Source organism: Oncorhynchus clarkii, chromosome 12 (assembly GCF_045791955.1).
Source record: "Oncorhynchus clarkii lewisi isolate Uvic-CL-2024 chromosome 12, UVic_Ocla_1.0, whole genome shotgun sequence".
In the NCBI taxonomy this organism is placed as follows: Eukaryota; Metazoa; Chordata; class Actinopteri; order Salmoniformes; family Salmonidae; genus Oncorhynchus; species Oncorhynchus clarkii.
The window spans coordinates 92,468,154-92,488,153 of record NC_092158.1 but is presented as its reverse complement, the minus strand read 5'-3'; the positions used below and the strand labels follow the sequence as shown (position 1 = coordinate 92,488,153).

Sequence of the window (20,000 nt, the reverse complement as noted above, 5' to 3'; positions counted from 1 at the left end):
GGAGAGAGAGAGGAGAGGGGGAGACAGGGGAGAGACAGGGGAGAGACAGAGGAGAGAGAGGGGAGAGACAGGGGAGAGAGAGAGGAGAGAGAGAGGAGAGACAGGGGAGACAGAGGGTAGAGAGAGAGGAGAGACAGAGGAGAGAGAGAGGAGAGAGAGAGGAGAGAGAGAGGAGAGAGATGAGAGAGGGAGAGGAGAGACAGGAGAGAGAGAGAGAGGAGAGAGAGGAGAGACAGGGGAGAGAGAGAGGAGAGACATGGGGAGAGACAGGGGAGAGAGACAGGGGAGAGAGGGAGAGGAGAGAGACAGGGGAGAGAGAGAGGAGAGGCAGGGGAGAGAGACAGGGGAGAGAGGGAGAGAGGAGAGACAGGGGAGAGAGGGAGAGAGGAGAGACAGGGGAGAGAGAGAGAGGAGAGACAGGGGAGAGAGAGAGAGGAGAGACAGGAGAGAGAGAGAGAGGAGACAGGAGAGAGAGAGAGAGGAGAGAGGGAGAGGGGAGAGAGGGAGAGGGGAGAGACAGAGACAGGGGTGAGAGAGAGGAGAGACAGGGGAGAGAGAGAGAGGAGAGAGAGAGGAGAGACAGGGGAGAGAGAGAGAGGAGAGAGAGAGGAGAGAGAGAGGAGAGAGAGGAGAGAGGGAGAGGAGAGAGAGAGAGAGGAGAGAGAGAGAGAGACAGGGGAGAGAGAGAGAGAGAGAGAGACAGGGGAGAGAGAGAGAGAGGAGAGACAGGGGAGAGAGAGAGAGAGGAGAGACAGGGGAGAGAGAGAGAGAGGAGAGACAGGGGAGAGAGAGAGAGAGGAGAGACAGGGGAGAGAGAGAGAGGAGAGACAGGGGAGAGAGAGAGAGGAGAGACAGGAGAGAGAGAGAGAGGAGAGACAGGAGAGAGAGAGAGAGGAGAGACAGGAGAGAGAGAGAGAGGAGAGACAGGGGAGAGAGAGAGGAGAGACAGGGGAGAGAGAGGAGAAAGAGGAGAGACAGGGGAGTCAGTACAAACCAACACACAAACTGACAAAGATCCTAAAACATCTAAAAAGGTCTCCATTGTCTGGATGGCTGGTTATATTATATATTAATATATATATTAAATTCGATATATTAAATTCATTTGAAGGCATGTATTAGCACGATGTTCCAAATGCCCGTATCACAAGAATCAAGTTGTTTGTATGAGCGTCTGTCTTTTTGGTCTCGTCTCCTTCGCTCCTTCTGTGCTGTGACACCAAGTCCCTCCTCCTTCTGTGCTATGACACCAAGCCCCTCCTCCTGTGCTGTGACACCAAGCCCCTCCTCCTGTGCTGTGACACCAAGCCCCTCCTCCTTCTGTGCTGTGACACCAAGCCCCTCCTCCTTCTGTGCTGTGACACAAAGCCCCTCCTCCATCTGTGCTGTGACACCAAGACCACTCCTCCTTCTGTGCTGTGACACCAAGCCCCTCCTCCTTCTGTGCTGTGACACAAAGCCCCTCCTCCTTCTGTGCTGTGACACCAAGACCCCTCCTCCTTCTGTGCTGTGACACCAAGCCCCTCCGTCTAGTCTGTTTTACTAGCCGTCTGGTCTGTTGTACTAGCCGTCTGGTCTGTTGTACTAGCCGTCTGGTCTGTTGTACTAGCCGTCTGGTCTGTTGTACTAGCCGTCTGGTCTGTTGTACTAGCCGTCTGGTCTGTTTGTTATACTAGCCGTCTGGTCTGTTTGTTATACTAGCCGTCTGGTCTGTTGTACTAGCCGTCTGGTCTGTTGTACTAGCCGTCTGGTCTGTTGTACTAGCCGTCTGGTCTGTTATATAATACCACTAGCAGCATCTTAACCAGACTGTTATACTAGCTGTCTAGTCTGTTATACTAGCTGTCTAGTCTGAGTTGTATAAATGTGCAATGAGCATAAAACACAGTTTATAGAAGGCATTGGCAACTCGTTCTCATTCTGAGAGATAAACATCTTATCCAGGTAGGCCACTTGACTGAGAGATAAACATCTTATCCAGGTGGGCCCCTTGACTGAGAGATAAACATCTTATCCAGGTAGGCCCCTTGACTGAGAGATAAACATCTTATCCAGGTAGGCCCCTTGACTGAGAGATAAACATCTTATCCAGGTAGGCCCCTTGACTGAGAGATAAACATCTTATCCAGGTAGGCCCCTTGACTGAGAGATAAACATCTTATCCAGGTAGGCCCCTTGACTGAGAGATAAACATCTTATCCAGGTAGGCCCCTTGACTGAGAGATAAACATCTTATCCAGCTAGGCCCCTTGACTGAGAGATAAACATCTTATCCAGGTAGGCCCCTTGACTGAGAGACAAACATCTTATCCAGGTAGGCCCCTTGACTGAGAGATAAACATCTTATCCAGGTGGGCCCCTTGACTGAGAGATAAACATCTTATCCAGGTAGGCCCCTTGACTGAGAGATAAACATCTTATCCAGGTAGGCCCCTTGACTGAGAGATAAACATCTTATCCAGGTAGGCCCCTTGACTGAGAGATAAACATCTTATCCAGGTAGGCCCCTTGACTGAGAGATAAACATCTTATCCAGGTAGGCCCCTTGACTGAGAGATAAACATCTTATCCAGGTAGGCCCCTTGACTGAGAGATAAACATCTTATCCAGGTAGGCCCCTTGACTGAGAGATAAACATCTTATCCAGCTAGGCCCCTTGACTGAGAGATAAACATCTTATCCAGGTAGGCCCCTTGACTGAGAGACAAACATCTTATCCAGGTAGGCCCCTTGACTGAGAGATAAACATCTTATCCAGGTGGGCCCCTTGACTGAGAGATAAACATCTTATCCAGGTAGGCCCCTTGACTTCAACATCAAAAGGAAGTGACCAGACTGTTAAACAGTTGGAGACAGACAGGAGGGTGTATTCATAACAGTTCAACTGTTCTAGCTTGTCTGGTCTGTTATGTAATACCACTAGCAGCATCTTAACCAGACTGTTGAACAGTTGGAGACAGACAGGAGGGTGTATTCATAACAGTTCAACTGTTCTAGCTTGTTATTAACAAGCGAATAGATCCAGGTTGACTAGACCTATTACGATATGCTGGTTACCCACCAGCACGTGGGCTTATGCTGCAGAGATGGTTGATGAGATCTGTGCTAATGGTCTGTAACGTCTGCTACCAGAAGTCAGTCGTTATTAGTGGATGTGCATTAGGCTTCTGTTTAGGATTATTTACAAAAAAAAAAGGGCATTTTTCATAGACTTGTCACTGATCTGGATTTCAAGTCTTATTGCAGAAAAGCAGGTTAAACTAATGTTTTTATTAGATCATTAAATGATTAGTGGGTCTTGTGGAAGGCTTGTATTTAACCTAGGTTTAATTACACAAGCCCTGAATTCATTAGATTATTCCTGACTGTTTGAAATGCTGTGTGTGCATCTTTAAATCACGCAACGACACTTAGATGTTTTTATTTAACAAGGCAAGTCAGATAAGAACAAATCCTTCATTACAATGACGGCCCACCTCGGTTAAACCCTAACCTGGGCCACGCTGGGCCTATTGTGCCCTGCCGTACGGCCCAATGACGGCCCACCCCGGTTAAACCCTAACCTGGGCCACGCTGGACCTATTGTGCCCTGCCGTACGGCCCAATGACGGCCCACCCCGGTTAAACCCTAACCTGGGCCACGCTGGGCCTATTGTGCCCTGCCGTACGGCCCAATGACGGCCCACCCCGGTTAAACCCTAACCTGGGCGACACTGGGCATATTGTGCCCCGCCGTACGGCCCAATGACGGCCCACCCCGGTTAAACCCTAACCTGGGCGACGCTGGGCCTATTGTGCCCTGCCGTACAGGACTCTCAATCACGGCCAGTTGTGGCACAGCCTGGAATCGAACCAGGGACTGTAGTGACGCCTCTAGTACTGAGATGCAGGTTCTTAAACCGCTGTGATACAGTCTGGACTGGAACCAGGGTCTGTAGTTACTCCTCTAGTACTGAGATGCAGTGTCTGTAGTGACTCCCCTACCACTGAGATGCAGGGCCTTAGATCGCTGTGATACAGTCTAGAATCGAACCAGGGACTGTAGTGACTCCTCTACCACAGAGACATGAAGGCCAGAGACATGAAGGCCAGAGACATGAAGGCCAGAGACATGAAGGCCAGAGACATGAAGACATGAAGACCAGAGACATGAAGACCAGAGATATGAAGACCAGACATGAAGACCAGAGACATGAAGACCAGAGTAATGAAGACCAGAGACATGAAGACATGAAGACCAGCGACATGAAGACATGAAGACCAGCGACATGAAGACCAGAGACATGAAGACATGAAGACATGAAGACCAGAGACATGAAGACCAGAGACATGAAGACATGAAGACATGAAGACCAGAGACATGAAGACCAGAGATATGAAGACCAGAGACATGAAGACCAGACATGAAGACCAGAGACATGAAGACCAGAGACATGAAGACCAGAGACATGAAGACATGAAGACCAGAGACATGAAGACATGAAGACCAGAGACATGAAGACCAGAGACATGAAGACCAGAGACATGAAGACCAGAGACATGAAGACATGAAGACCAGAGACATGAAGACATGAAGACCAGAGACATGAAGACATGAAGACCAGAGACATGAAGACCAGAGACATGAAGACATGAAGACCAGAGACATGAAGACATGAAGACCAGCGACATGAAGACCAGAGACATGAAGACCAGAGACATGAAGACATGAAGACCAGAGACATGAAGACCAGAGACATGAAGACCAGAGACATGAAGACCAGAGACATGAAGACATGAAGACCAGAGACATGACCTGGTCAGAAGTACTGTACTATACAGGGAACAAGGTGCAGGGAACAGGGTGCCATTTCAGATGGAGACTCTTTGGCTCCTGATGGGGAACTTCCTCTTACCTTTCATTCAAAATATCATTCAGGGTACTGAGGATCGTATCCAACTGTTTCACCAGGGCCTGGTGGGAGAGAGGGGTGTGAGAGAGAGAAAAGGGGGAGGGCGAGAGAGAGGAACACAATCAGTGTCAAACAGGGAGAGAACACAGTTCTACAGTGGAGCTGCACCACCACTACCCCCAGTAAACACAGCCCCCCCCCCCCCCCCAGTAAACACAGCCCCGCCCGCCCAGTCTAAACACAGCCAAGAGTAGTGCACCACCCGGGGGCCTACAGTAGTGCACCACCCGGGGGCCTACAGTAGTGCACCACCCGGGGGCCTACAGTAGTGCACCACCCGGGGGCCTACAGTAGTGCACCACTCGGGGGCCTACAGTAGTGCACCACTCGGGGGCCTACAGTAGTGCACCACTCGGGGGCCTACAGTAGTGCACCACTCGGGGGCCTACAGTAGTGCACCACTCGGGGGCCTACAGTAGTGCACTACTCGGGGGCCTACAGTAGTGCACTACTCGGGGGCCTACAGTAGTGCACTACTCGGGGGCCTACAGTAGTGCACTACTCGGGGGCCTACAGTAGTGCACTACTCGGGGGCCTACAGTAGTGCACTACTCGGGGGCCTACAGTAGTGCACTACTCGGGGGCCTACAGTAGTGCACTACTCGGGGGCCTACAGTAGTGCACTACTCGGGGGCCTACAGTAGTGCACTACTCGGGGGCCTACAGTAGTGCACTACTCGGGGGCCTACAGTAGTGCACTACTCGGGGGCCTACAGTAGTGCACTACTCGGGGGCCTACAGTAGTGCACTACTCGGGGGCCTACAGTAGTGCACTACTCGGGGGCCTACAGTAGTGCACTACTCGGGGGCCTACAGTAGTGCACTACTCGGGGGCCTACAGTAGTGCACTACTCGGGGGCCTACAGTAGTGCACTACTCGGGGGCCTACAGTAGTGCACTACTCGGGGGCCTACAGTAGTGCACTACCCGGGGGCCTACAGTAGTGCACTACCCGGGGGCCTACAGTAGTGCACTACCCGGGGCCTATAGTAGTGCACTACCCGGGGGCCTACAGTAGTGCACTACCCAGGGCCTATAATAGTGCACTACCCGGGGCCTATAATAGTGCACTACTCTTTACTGGGGTCAATCGATTGATTGAATAACAGACAGATCAACCTCACCACTGATGTCGTCAGAGTGAGTGATAAACTACCCAAATAGATAGATATGATTGATGACCTCACCACTGATAGATAGATAGTTGAAGTTGGAAGTTTACATACACATTAGCCAAATACATAAACTCAATATTTCACAATTCCTGACATTTAATCCTAGTAAAAATACCATGTCTTAGGATCACCACTTTATTTTAAGTTAGAATAGTAGAGAGAATGATTTATTTCAGATTTTATTTCATTCATCACATTCCCAGTGGGTCAAAAGTTTACATACACTCAATTAGCATTTGGTAGCATTGCCTTTAAATTGTTTAACTTTGGTCAAACGTTTTGGGTAGCCTTCCACAAGCTTCCCACATTAAGTTGGGTGAATTTTGGCCCATTCCTCCTGACAGAGTTGGTGTAACTGAGTCAGGTTTGTAGGCCTCCTTGCTCGCACACGCTTTTTCAGTTCTGCCCACAAATGTTCTATAGGATTGAGGTCAGGGCTTGGTGATGGCCACTCCAATACCTTGACTTTGTTGTCCTTAAGCCATTTTGCCACAACTTTGGAAGCATGCTTGGGGTCATTAGCAAAGCACCCCCACAACATGATGCTGCCACCCCCGTGCTTCACTGTTGGGATGGTTTATCCGGCTTGCAAGCCCCTCCCCCTTTCCTCTCCAAGCATAACGATGGTCATTATGGCCAAACAGTTTCATCAGATCAGAGGACATTTCTCCAAAAAGTACGATCTTTGTCCCCATCTCCAGTTACAAACCGTAGTCTGGCTTGTTTATGGTGGTTTTGGAGCAGTGGCTTCTTCCTTGCTGAGCGGCCTTTCAGGTTATATCGATATAGGACTCGTTTTACTGTGGATATAGATACTTTTGTACCTGTTTCCTCCAGCATCTTCACAAGGTCCTTTGCTGTTGTTCTGGGATTGATTTGCACTTTTCGCACCAAAGTACATTCATCTCTAGGAGACAGAACGCGTCTCCTTCCTGAGCGGTATGACAGCTGCGTGGTCCCATGGTGTTCCATACTATTGTTTGTACAGATGAACCTGGTACCTTCAGGCGTTTGGAAATTACTCCCAAGGATGAACCAGACTTGTGGAGGTCTACAATGTTTTTTCTGAGGTCTTGGCTGATTTATTTTGATTTTCCCATGATGTCAAGCAAAGAGGTACTGAGTTTGAAGGTAGGCCTTGAAATACATCCACAGGTACACCTCCAATTGACTCACATGATGTCAATTAGCCTAACAGAAGCATCTAAAGCCATTCCATCATTTTCTGGAATTTTCCAAGCTGTTTAAAGGCACAGTCAACTCAGTGTATGTAAACTTCTGACCCACTGGAATTGTGATAGTGAATTATAAGTGAAATAATCTGTATGTTAACAATTGTTGGAAAAATGACTTGTGTCATGCACAAAGTAGATGTCCTAACCGACTTGCCAAAACTATAGTTTAAGACATTTGTGGAGTGGTTGAAAAACAAGTTAATGGACTCCAACCTAAGTGTATGTAAACTTCCCACTTCAACTGTAGATATGATCGATGACCTCACCACTTTGTTGTCAGAGTGAGTGATGAACTCCCGGAGCTGTCTGACAGTGGCCAGCCGGCGGTCCCTGTCCTCCTCACGGGACGCACGGCGCAGGAGGTTGGACAGGCGAGACTCATCAGAGTGAGACATCCCTCTGTCTGTAAGGGGGGGGCAGAGAGAGGGATGGAAAGAACAGGAAAAGAGGGAGAGTGGGCGGGATGTAAAGAGAGATGGAGAAAGAGATTGAAAGAGGGGAATGGAGAGATAAAATGGTGATCAGAAATAGAATTCAGCAATGTTGCCATTATATGTAAGAGAACCAAGTAGTGACTTCCAAACCCATCCTCAGAACCCCCAGACGCTCCAGGGATGTGATCTATTCCACAGCACCTGATTCAACTGGTCAACTAATCATCAAGACCTTGACTAGGTGAATTGGGTGTATTAAGACTGGGGAGAGGTCTGACGACAGCCCCCCGGGGGGGAGAGGCCTGACGACAGCCCCCCGGGGGGGAGAGGCCTGACGACAGCCCCTGGTGTAGACTAAATACTCACCGTGGGATTTCCTCATGTCCTTAGAAGCTAAAGCACGGTTTCCATGCTGCTGAAAAGTGGTCAAATCGGCGGTCGCATCGTTGATCCTCAACTCTTGCCCCAACGACTTCCAACCAAAAGTATCATCACTGAACCCTCCTGCAGCTTCATATCCTCCTGGAGGGGGTGGAGAGAGAGAGAGAGAGAGAGGGGGAGGAGGGGGTGGAGACAGAGAGAGGAGGGGTGGAGAGAGAGAGAGAGGAGGAGAGGAGGGGGTGGAGAGAGGAGAGGAGGGAGACAGAGAGAGAGGAGGGAGACAGAGAGAGAGGAGGAGAGAGGAGCAGTTTAGCACAGATCCATACAGCTATCTGACTAAACTACACCCCCCCCTCTTAGCTTACACACAGGTGTCAGGAGCGCAGCAGAAGGCTAATTACCACAGGTGTCAGGAGCGCAGCAGATGGCTATTTACCACAGGTGTCAGGAGCGCAGCAGAAGGCTAATTACCATAGGTGTCAGGAGCGCAGCAGATGGCTAATTACCATAGGTGTCAGGAGCGCAGCAGATGGCTAATTACCACAGGTGTCAGGAGCGCAGCAGATGGCTAATTACCACAGGTGTCAGGAGCGCAGCAGATGGCTATTTATCACAGGTGTCAGGAGCGCAGCAGATGGCTAATTACCACAGGTGTCAGGAGCGCAGCAGATGGCTAATTACCACAGGTGTCAGGAGCGCAGCAGATGGCTAATTACCACAGGTGTCAGGAGCGCAGCAGATGGCTAATTACCACAGGTGTCAGGAGCGCAGCAGATGGCTAATTACCACAGGTGTCAGGAGCGCAGCAGATGGCTAATTACCACAGGTGTCAGGAGCGCAGCAGATGGCTAATTACCACAGGTGTCAGGAGCGCAGCAGATGGCTAATTACCACAGGTGTCAGGAGCGCAGCAGATGGCTAATTACCACAGGTGTCAGGAGCGCAGCAGATGGCTATTTATCACAGGTGTCAGGAGCGCAGCAGATGGCTAGTTACCACAGGTGTCAGGAGCGCAGCAGATGGCTAATTACCACAGGTGGTCAAGCTCCGTCTTCCGCCAGTTTTCCTTTGACAGGCGTTGTAATATGGAGATATGGCCGTGAGGGAACACCAACCCCAAGTAGTAGTAGCAGTAGTAGTATACAGAGAATAGGGTGCCATTGGGCCCTGGTCTAAAGTAGGGAATAGGGTGCCATTGGGTCCTGGTCTAAAGTAGGGAATAGGGTGCCATTGGGTCCTGGTCTAAAGTAGGGAATAGGGTGCCATTGGGTCCTGGTCTAAAGTAGGGAATAGGGTGCCATTGGGTCCTGGTCTAAAGTAGTGCACTACATAGGGAATAGGGTGCCATTGGGTCCTGGTCTAAAGTAGGGCACTACATAGGGAATAGGGTGCCATTGGGTCCTGGTCTAAAGTAGGGCACTACATAGGGAATAGGGTGCCATTGGGTCTTGGTCTAAAGTAGGGCACTACATAGGGAATAGGGTGCCATTGGGTCCTGGTCTAAAGTAGTGCAGTACATAGGGAACCATTTGAGACACAGCCTTCTCTACCACGAGGGCAGATATCTGTGGGGGAACCCGGGGATTCACGGTGCTTTCCTTCTACCAGATGCCCGGGACAGATACGACACCACAGAGACCAGAAGTCTCTTTCTCTTTCACTTCCACAGAAACATTAAGCCGACGTGAGTCTGAGGACCCGGGAAGGAAAGAGGGAGAGAAGCTGGATGACTCCTAAAGGCACCACTACCAGGTTATAAGTCATTTACACAGAACACTCAGGGGTTGTCGACACCACTACCAGTTTATAAGTCATTTACACAGAACACTCAGGGGTTGTCCACAGTTCAATGACATGAGGACTACAGGTTCACCTCTGGATAATGTGACCACAACAATAAATACACTGATACAAATAGGGCCCTGGTCTAAAGCAGTGACCCGTGTATCAAATCAAATGTAACTTGTCACACGCGCAGAATACAACAGTGTAGACCTTACAGTGAAATGCTTTACTGACAAGCCCTTAACCAACAGTGTAGACCTCACAGTGAAATGCTTACTGACAAGCCCTTAACCAACAGTGTAGACCTCACAGTGAAATGCTGACTTACAAGCCCTTAACCAACAGTGCAGTTCAAGAAGAGTTAAGAAATTATTTACCAAATAAACTAAGGTAAAAAAATTATAAAAAGTAACACAATAACATAACGAGGCTATATACAGGGGGTACCGGTACTGAGTCAATGTGGAGGCTATATACAGGGGGTACCAGTACTGAGTCAGTGTGGAGGCTATATACAGGGGGTACCAGTACTGAGTCAATGTGGAGGTTATATACAGGGGGTACCAGTACTGAGTCAGTGTGGAGGTTATATACAGGGGGTACCGGTACTGAGTCAGTGTGGAGGCTATATACAGGGGGTACCAGTACTGAGTCAGTGTGGAGGTTATATACAGGGGGTACCGGTACTGAGTCAGTATGGAGGTTATATACAGGGGGTACTGGTACAGAGTCAGTGTGGAGGTTATATACAGGGGTACCAGTACTGAGTCAGTGTGGAGGTTATATACAGGGGGTAGCGGTACTGAGTCAGTGTGGAGGTTATATACAGGGGGTACCGGTACTGAGTCAGTGTGGAGGTTATATACAGGGGGTACCAGTTCAGAGTCAGTGTGGAGGTTATATACAGGGGGTACCGGTACTGAGTCAGTGTGGAGGCTATATACAGGGGGTACCGGTACTGAGTCAGTGTGGAGGTTATATACAGGGGGTACCGGTACTGAGTCAGTGTGGAGGTTATATACAGGGGGTAGCGGTACTGAGTCAGTGTGGAGGTTATATACAGGGGGTACCGGTACTGAGTCAGTGTGGAGGTTATATACAGGGGGTACCGGTACTGAGTCAGTGTGGAGGTTATATACAGGGGGTAGCGGTACAGAGTCAGTGTGGAGGTTATATACAGGGGGTACCGGTACTGAGTCAGTGTGGAGGTTATATACAGGGGGTACCAGTTCAGAGTCAGTGTGGAGGTTATATACAGGGGGTACCGGTACTGAATCAGTGTGGAGGCTATATACAGGGGGTACCGGTACTGAGTCAGTGTGGAGGTTATATACAGGGGGTAGCGGTACAGAGTCAGTGTGGAGGTTATATACAGGGGGTACCGGTACTGAGTCAGTGTGGAGGTTATATACAGGGGGTACCAGTTCAGAGTCAGTGTGGAGGTTATATACAGGGGGTACCGGTACTGAATCAGTGTGGAGGCTATATACAGGGGGTACCGGTACTGAGTCAGTGTGGAGGTTATATACAGGGGGTACCGGTACTGAGTCAGTGTGGAGGTTATATACAGGGGGTAGCGGTACTGAGTCAGTGTGGAGGTTATATACAGGGGGTACCGGTACAGAGTCAGTGTGGAGGTTATATACAGGGGGTACCGGTACTGAGTCAGTGTGGAGGTTATATACAGGGGGTACCGGTACAGAGTCAGTGTGGAGGTTATATACAGGGGGTACCGGTACCGAGTCAGTGTGGAGGCTATATACAGGGGGTACCGGTACTGAGTCAGTGTGGAGGTTATATACAGGGGGTACCAGTACTGAGTCAGTATGGAGGTTATATACAGGGGGTACCGGTACTGAGTCAGTATGGAGGTTATATACAGGGGGTACTGGTACAGAGTCAATGTGGAGGCTATATACAGGGGGTACCGGTACCGAGTCAGTGTGGAGGCTATATACAGGAGGTACCAGTACTGAGTCAGTGTGGAGGCTATATACAGGGGGTACCAGTACTGAGTCAGTGTGGAGGCTATATACAGGGGGTACCGGTACTGAGTCAGTGTGCGGGGGTACAGGTCATTTATACATGTAGGTAGGGGTGAAGTGACTATGCATAGATATAGGGTATAGGGATATAGGGTGCCATTGGGGCCCCGGCCTAAAGTAGTGCACTATATAGGGAATAGGGTGTAATTTCACACACAGCCGCTGTCAGGTGTGTCAGCGTTTACTGCTAACCTGACCCCATAACAACCCAAGCCTGGTCTCATGTACTGCTAACCTGACCCCATAACAACCCAAGCCTGGTCTCATGTACTGCTAACCTGACCCCATAACAACCCAAGCCTGGTCTCATGTACTGCTAACCTGACCCCATAACAACCCAAGCCTGGTCTCATGTACTGCTAACCTGACCCCATAACAACCCAAGCCTGGTCTCATGTACTGCTAACCTGACCCCATAACAACCCAAGCCTGGTCTCATGTACTGCTAACCTGACCCCATAACAACCCAAGCCTGGTCTCAGATCTGTTTGTGCTGTCTTGCCAACTAGCTCCTATGGTCTTTGTCACTTGATGTCCCTTGGCACGACTGCACAAACAGATCCGAAACCAGGCTACTATAATACACAGCACCCCTGCCTGGGTCGGCAGGCCTGAACGAGGCTACTATAATACACAGCACCCCTGCCTAGGTCAGTAGGCCTGAACCAGGCTACTATAATACACAGCACCCCTGCCTGGGTCGGCAGGCCTGAACCAGGCTACTATAATACACAGCACCCCTGCCTGGGTCGGCAGGCCTGAACGAGGCTACTATAATACACAGCACCCCTGCCTTGGTCGGCAGGCCTGAACCAGGCTACTATAATACACAGCACCCCTGCCTGGGTCGGCAGGCCTGAACCAGGCTACTATAATACACAGCACCCCTGCCTGGGTCGGCAGGCCTGAACCAGGCTACTATTATACACAGCACCGCTTTCTGGGTCGGCAGGCGTGAACCAGGCTACTATAATACACAGCACCCCTGCCTGGGTCGGCAGGCCTGAACCAGGCTACTATTATACACAGCACCCCTGCCTGGGTCGGCAGGCCTGAACCAGGCTACTATTATACACAGCACCGCTGCCTGGGTCGGCAGGCGTGAACCAGGCTACTATTATACACAGCACCCCTTTCTGGGTCGGCAGGCCTGAACCAGGCTACTATTATACACAGCACCCCTGCCTGGGTCGGCAGGCCTGAACCAGGCTACTATAATACACAGCACCCCTGCCTGGGTCGGCAGGCCTGAACCAGGCTACTATTATACACAGCACCCCTGCCCGGGTCGGCAGGCCTGAACCAGGCTACTATAATACACAGCACCCCTGCCTGGGTCGGCAGGCCTGAACCAGGCTACTATTATACACAGCACCCCTGCCTGGGTCGGCAGGCCTGTTACGAATCCCCTTTTACTCTTTAGAGCAATGGGTAGCAGGTCTGCCTACAGTGAGACCCGCAAGGGGCGTAACAGTCGTAGCTCACTTAAATCACAGTACCACCAACATGTTGCAAACAGGCAGTAGCACCCACCCCCAGCCCACACCCATCCCGAGCCCACACCCAACCCACACCACACCACACCCCAGCCCAACATGTTGCAGACAGGCAGTAGCACCCAACACCAGCCCACACCCACCCCAACATGCTGCAGACAGTCCGTAGCACCCATCCCCAGCCCACTCACACCCCAACATGCTGCAGACAGGCCGTAGCACCCACCCACAGCCCACACCCACCACCAGCCCACACCCACCACCAGCCCACACCCACCCCAACATGCTGCAGACAGGCAGTAGCACCCAACACCAGCCCACACCCACCCCAACATGCTGCAGACAGGCAGTAGCACCCAACACCAGCCCACACCCACCCCAACATGCTACAGACAGGCAGTAGCACCCAACACCAGCCCACACCCACCCCAACATGCTGCAGACAGGCAGTAGCACCCAACACCAGCCCACACCCACCCCAACATGCTACAGACAGGCAGTAGCACCCAACACCAGCCCACACCCACCCCAACATGCTGCAGACAGGCAGTAGCACCCAACACCAGCCCACACCCACCCCAACATGCTGCAGACAGGCAGTAGCACCCAACACCAGCCCACACCCACCCCAACATGCTGCAGACAGGCAGTAGCACCCAACACCAGCCCACACCCATCCCAACATGCTGCAGACAGGCAGTAGCACCCAACACCAGCCCACACCCACCCCAACATGCTGCAGACAGGCAGTAGCACCCAACACCAGCCCACACCCACCCCAACATGCTGCAGACAGTAGACAGTAACAGTAACACCCACCCCAACATGCTGCAGACAGGCAGTAGACAGTATACAGTAACACCCACCCCAACATGCTGCAGACAGTAGACAGTATACAGTAACACCCACCCCAACATGCTGCAGACAGTAGACAGTATACAGTAACACCCACCCCAACATGCTGCAGACAGGCAGTAGCACCCAACACCAGCCCACACCCCACCCCAACATGCTGCAGACAGTAGACAGTATACAGTAACACCCACCCCAACATGCTGCAGACAGTAGACAGTATACAGTAACACCCACCCCAACATGCTGCAGACAGGCAGTAGACAGTATACAGTAACACCCACCCCAACATGCTGCAGACAGGCAGTAGCACCCAACACCAGCCCACACCCACCCCAACATGCTGCAGACAGTAGACAGTATACAGTAACACCCACCCCAACATGCTGCAGACAGTAGACAGTATACAGTAACACCCACCCCCTTCGTCCAGTGTGTCTGCGGTGTCTGGGAAGGCATCATTCTGTAGGAGAGGTGGGGAGACAGGCCGGTCCGAGGTTGCTACTCCCACTGCTGTTGGGTCGTATACAGCTGCTGCAGCTGGACCCAGGTCTCTGGTGGCGATGCACTTCACACCGTCCTGGCTAGCTGCTGACACGCTGTCGCCTCTGAAGCCGGCGGACAGAGGAACAGACACACGGGGGGGGGGGGGGGGCAAGACACAAACACACAGTCAGTGAAATCCCCCAGGGAAGACAGTCAGGGCAACTTGTACTTGATCGATGCTAAATAACTGTGGTTCATCATTTTTTTTACATTTTATTTAACTAGGCAAATCAGTTTAGAACAAGTTCTTATTTACAATGACGGCGTACCGGGGAACAGTGGGTTAACTGCCTTGTTCAGGGGAACAGTGGGTTAACTGGCCTAGGAACAGTGGGTTAACTGCCTTGTTCAGTGGAACAGTGGGTTAACTGCCTTGTTTAGGGGCAGAAGGCCAGGTTTTTACATTGTCAGCTTGGGGATTCGATCCAGCAACCTTTCCACCCAATCATAACTTATATGGATACACTCCCTACAGTTAGACAATCTCACCCCAGTCTGGTTTACAAGTCTAGGATTTAACAACTGGATACATGGATTGAGAAATGATTCTAGCTCATTTACAGCTCTGTAGAATAGTTTCTATAAGACTCTGAGCATTTGTCTGAACAGAACCGTCAAATGGAGGGAGGTGGAGGTCTCAACTGAAGGAATGTTTTAACACCACCTCCCACTCTTTGATCAGGAACTGATTAACTTGCATAATGCACTTTATTGATGTCCCTGTGCAATTCAAACCGCTGACAGCATTGCTAAATCGCTTTCGTTTACTGTTAAAGGGTGGTACCGCGCAAAACTAGTAAAGCTAGCAGGTTAGCAATCAGTTAGCAAGCGTTAAAAACCCCTGTAGCTAGTTAGTTAGCGCTCTTCTGGCTAGTTACTGTTTGAGCGATAACTAGGTAGCCAATATCAACTGTCAAGCCGAGGTTATCTAGCTAATCATTGTTGACCAGATAACGTTACACAAGACAGCAGGAAAGACGAACGTTGCCCACGGATGGCCAACCGTTCGGTAGCCAACTAGAAAGCCAATGTTTCCACACTTTACGTTGCCATTTGATGTCAAATCAGTTTACTGTTCCGGATACCGAGTTATCAAAGCACAACTAACCAACGACTGGTATTGTAGCTATCTATCTAACAAGCTCTGGGGACAAAATGTGACGAAAGTTACAACCTAGCTAACGAACACTAGCCATAGTTAGCTGCTAGTTAGTTAGCTAGTTGGCTAACATCATATGCTGCCACGATGTGCGCTTTGAGTTAACTGACGTTAACTAGCTGGCTACCAGGTGAAGGTAACATGTCATCTCAGTGACAATGAATATTGGCTAATAATAGTAATAACAACTAGCAATAGCTAGCTAACACCACTTCCACTGTTACCGAAATAGCTTCCAATCATTGGCTTCTCTTACCAGGTTAGCTAGCTAGCCATGTATACCTAAACACGAGGAAAGCATAGCAATGCGGCAGGTTGTTTTGAGTCAGAATAAAATGCGCAAAGTGTTGGTTTGCCTTGATAGCTAGTTTGGATAACGTTATCAAGCTTGAGCGTTAGCTTACTTGTTTGCTGGCTACCTACTGTTATCAAGCCATTTCCCTAAGGTGTGGGAACCAAAGTGTCTGACTAGCCAAATAAAGAAGCCGAGGTTAGGCCCAGCGGATCCCCGTTCTCTTTTAGACCGTCTCCCCCCGTGGCGCGATACCAACCTGGGCTGCCAATCATTCCAGTTTCGCTGCAGTTTGTGGGCGCTGCTAAGCCGAAACCCAAGGGCTTTACGGCTCATTACCTTTGCGAGAACAGCATGACCTGCTCTCAACGGGATTAAATTCCGTGAACAAGCGTATTTGCTCGCTATCTGTTTATTTTATGTCCATTAATGGACCCTCTACAGCTATCGGTGTGCGTTATGTTTTGTGTCGGGTCCGGCCTCCTTTCTTTTTTTTTCCTCCTTTATTTTTTGGCTCCCACTCCTTCTTCTATTCTTGATGAAAGAGCCACTGGCCCCTTCTCTTTATAACAGCGCCATCTGCCGGACTTTAATAACGACCATAGCAAGGAGCTGTGACTGCAACAGAACAGGTTTGATCAAATAACCCAGAGATTTACCTAGCTAACTTCACTGACCCTCAACAACAACAAAAAACAGACAAAATATATAAAACGATGTTCATGTTCTCTTCTTCTTCTCAATCTCCTCTGCAGCTAGTTGTTTGTCTTTGCACATCACTTGGAATATGCGTTGCTAAGCGACAGCATCAGGAGCAGGGGTGAGGAGAGAGAGCATGCATGCAGCAACAGAGGATGCAAGGTAAAGATGAGCAGGATTCAAAGTTTTATGGTGTGTGTAGTAGTGCAAACTTCAATGGGTTTTTTTCTCCATAAAATGTTCATATAGCACACACACACACACACACACACACACACACACACACACACACACACACACACACACACACACACACACACACCACACACACACACAAACACACACACACACACATACACACAAACAGCTATGTCTTACTATATACCAACAATTGATTCCCATTCACACACACACACACACACACACACACACACACACACACACACACACACACACACACACACACACACACACACACACACACACACACACACACACACCACACACACACACAAACACACACACACACACACATACACATGTGTACACCTATTTTTTCCTGAAATATTAAACTGTAAGCTGTAACAGCTGACAATTGAACAACAGGGTAGGACAACCTCCCCCTCCCCCTCCCTCTACTGTAGAGAAGCTACATTCTTGTCTCTTCTGTAGATGTTATAGCCATGTATTGCTACCACTGTGTCTTCAAAGGAATGATGTAAGTGAGTTTCAGATATACATTTATTAATGTTAACTTTTAATAGCAAGTTATCAAATTTCATGAACCTTGTTTCTTAGGCTACGTATGTTAATGTGGCCTATTTTACCTTGCGACATGGGGCCGTGCATTATCATGCTGAAACATGAGGTGATGGCGGCGGATGAATGGCACGAAAATGGACCTAGGATCTCTGTGCATTCAATTTGCCAACGATAAAATGCAATGTGTTCGTTGCCCGTAGCTTATGCCTCCCCATACCATAACCTCACCGACACCATGGAGAACTCCGTTCACAACGTTGACATCAGCAAACCGCTCGCCCACACGCCACCATGGAGAACTCCGTTCACAACGTTGACATCAGCAAACCGCTCGCCCACACGCCACCATGGAGAACTCCGTTCACAACGTTGACATCAGCAAACCGCTCGCCCACACGCCACCATGGAGAACTCCGTTCACAACGTTGACATCAGCAAACCGCTCGCCCACACGACACCATGGAGAACTCCGTTCACAACGTTGACATCAGCAAACCGCTCGCCCACACGACACCATGGAGAACTCCGTTCACAACGTTGACATCAGCAAACCGCTCGCCCACACGACACCATGGAGAACTCAGTTCACAACGTTGACATCAGCAAACCGCTCGCCCACACGACACCATACACACTGTCTGCCATCTGCCCCGTACAGCTGAAACTGGGATTCATCCGTGCAGAGCACACTTCTCCAGCGTGCCCACTGAAGTCGATTACAACGGCCCAGGAAGCTGGTAAAATTGTATAATTCAGTTCATCCATTTGAATATAAAAATTGATTTTATCAAACAAAACTATGCTACATTTTATCTCTGGGACCGTCAGGATGATAAATCAGAGCAAGATTACTGACTGCAAGTACACAATTTACCTTCAGAGGTGAATGTATCGAACCAGTTGTCGTGATAAAAGTGTTTATGTTGTTGTGCACTCTCCTCAAACAATAGCATGGCATTTTTTCACTGCAATAGCTACTGTAAATTGAACAGCGCACTTAGATTAACAATCATTTAAGCTTTCTGCCAATGTCAGATATGTCTATGTCCTGGGAAATGTTCTTGTTACTTACAACCTCATGCTAATCACATTAGCGCATGTTAGTTCAATCGTCCCGCGGGGGGGACCCACCGATCCTGTAGAGGTTTCAACAGCCAATGACTCACACTACTCCTACTAGGGCAAACCGTCTCAGTGCTAACATGATAACTCAGGTTTATAGGCGCATGATACTGCTGGTAATAGCATTCAGGGGAGTTATAGAAACATCAATTAGGTTACCCTTATCCCTATCAAACGCTCCCTAAAACACTTCAGCGAGCAGGCCTTTCTAATCGACCTGGTCCGGGTATCCTGGAAGGATATTGACCTCATCCCGTCAGTAGAGGATGCCTGTAGCCTCCAACCTCTCTCATTCTATTGGAGAGTGGCTCCACACAGCCGTGAAGACTGCCTGGGTCCTAAATGAATAGCGGCCAGGCAGTCTTCATGGGCGTGTGGAGCCACAATCCAATAGGATGAAGGAGATTGGTGGCTACAGGGAGCAGGGGACACATTAGTTAATGAATAGATCATTAGTGCACATAGTAGCAAAATGTTTTGGCAACTGAAAGTGTTATTGCAACGGAAACAAGAGTTTCTTATTGGACAGATTCAGGTAGGTGGTCCCTCCCCTTTTCTGTCTGTTTTGGTGTCTGGTCAACAGGAGCCTGACGATGATGTGCTATCACAGTATTCCACAAGATGGCAGCACAGAGCAGAAGTGGAGTTTGAACTAAGCATATACGAATAACGAATAATGTATTCAAACCCACATATTCAAACTTCTGCAACAGCTCTCCTCACTATATAATAACAGATGATTAGTCATTACAGCTCTCCTCACTATATAATAACAGATGATTAGTCATTACAGCTCTCCTCACTATATAATAACAGATGATTAGTCATTACAGCTCTCCTCACTATATAATAACAGATGATTAGTCATTACAGCTCTCCTCACTATATAATAACAGATGATTAGTCATTACAGCTCTCCTCACTATATAATAACAGATGATTGGTCATACAGCTCTCCTCACTATATAATAACAGATGATTAGTTATTACAGCTCTCCTCACTATATAATAACAGATGATTGGTCATACAGCTCTCCTCACTATATAATAACAGATGATTAGTCA

General features: G+C 49.4%; 2 protein-coding genes across 2 annotated transcripts in view; one reads left to right on the top strand and one right to left on the bottom strand.

The window, feature by feature from the left end:
- The window catches only part of LOC139421789 (serine/threonine-protein kinase SMG1-like), a 109,298-nt gene extending 92,455 nt beyond the window's left edge, over positions 1–16,843 (bottom strand). The window contains exons 1-5 of the mRNA XM_071172909.1: positions 16,612–16,843; positions 14,776–14,963; positions 8,163–8,318; positions 7,629–7,765; positions 4,896–4,954 (exon numbers count right to left, since the gene is read on the bottom strand). Coding sequence (XP_071029010.1) covers positions 4,896–4,954; positions 7,629–7,765; positions 8,163–8,318; positions 14,776–14,963; positions 16,612–16,688 — 617 coding nt within the window. The 5' untranslated portion in view covers positions 16,689–16,843. The remainder of the gene's footprint in view (positions 1–4,895; positions 4,955–7,628; positions 7,766–8,162; positions 8,319–14,775; positions 14,964–16,611) is intronic.
- LOC139421666 (myosin-11-like) overlaps positions 1–20,000 on the top strand; it is a 195,888-nt gene that overhangs the window by 154,118 nt on the left and 21,770 nt on the right. The window lies entirely within an intron of this gene.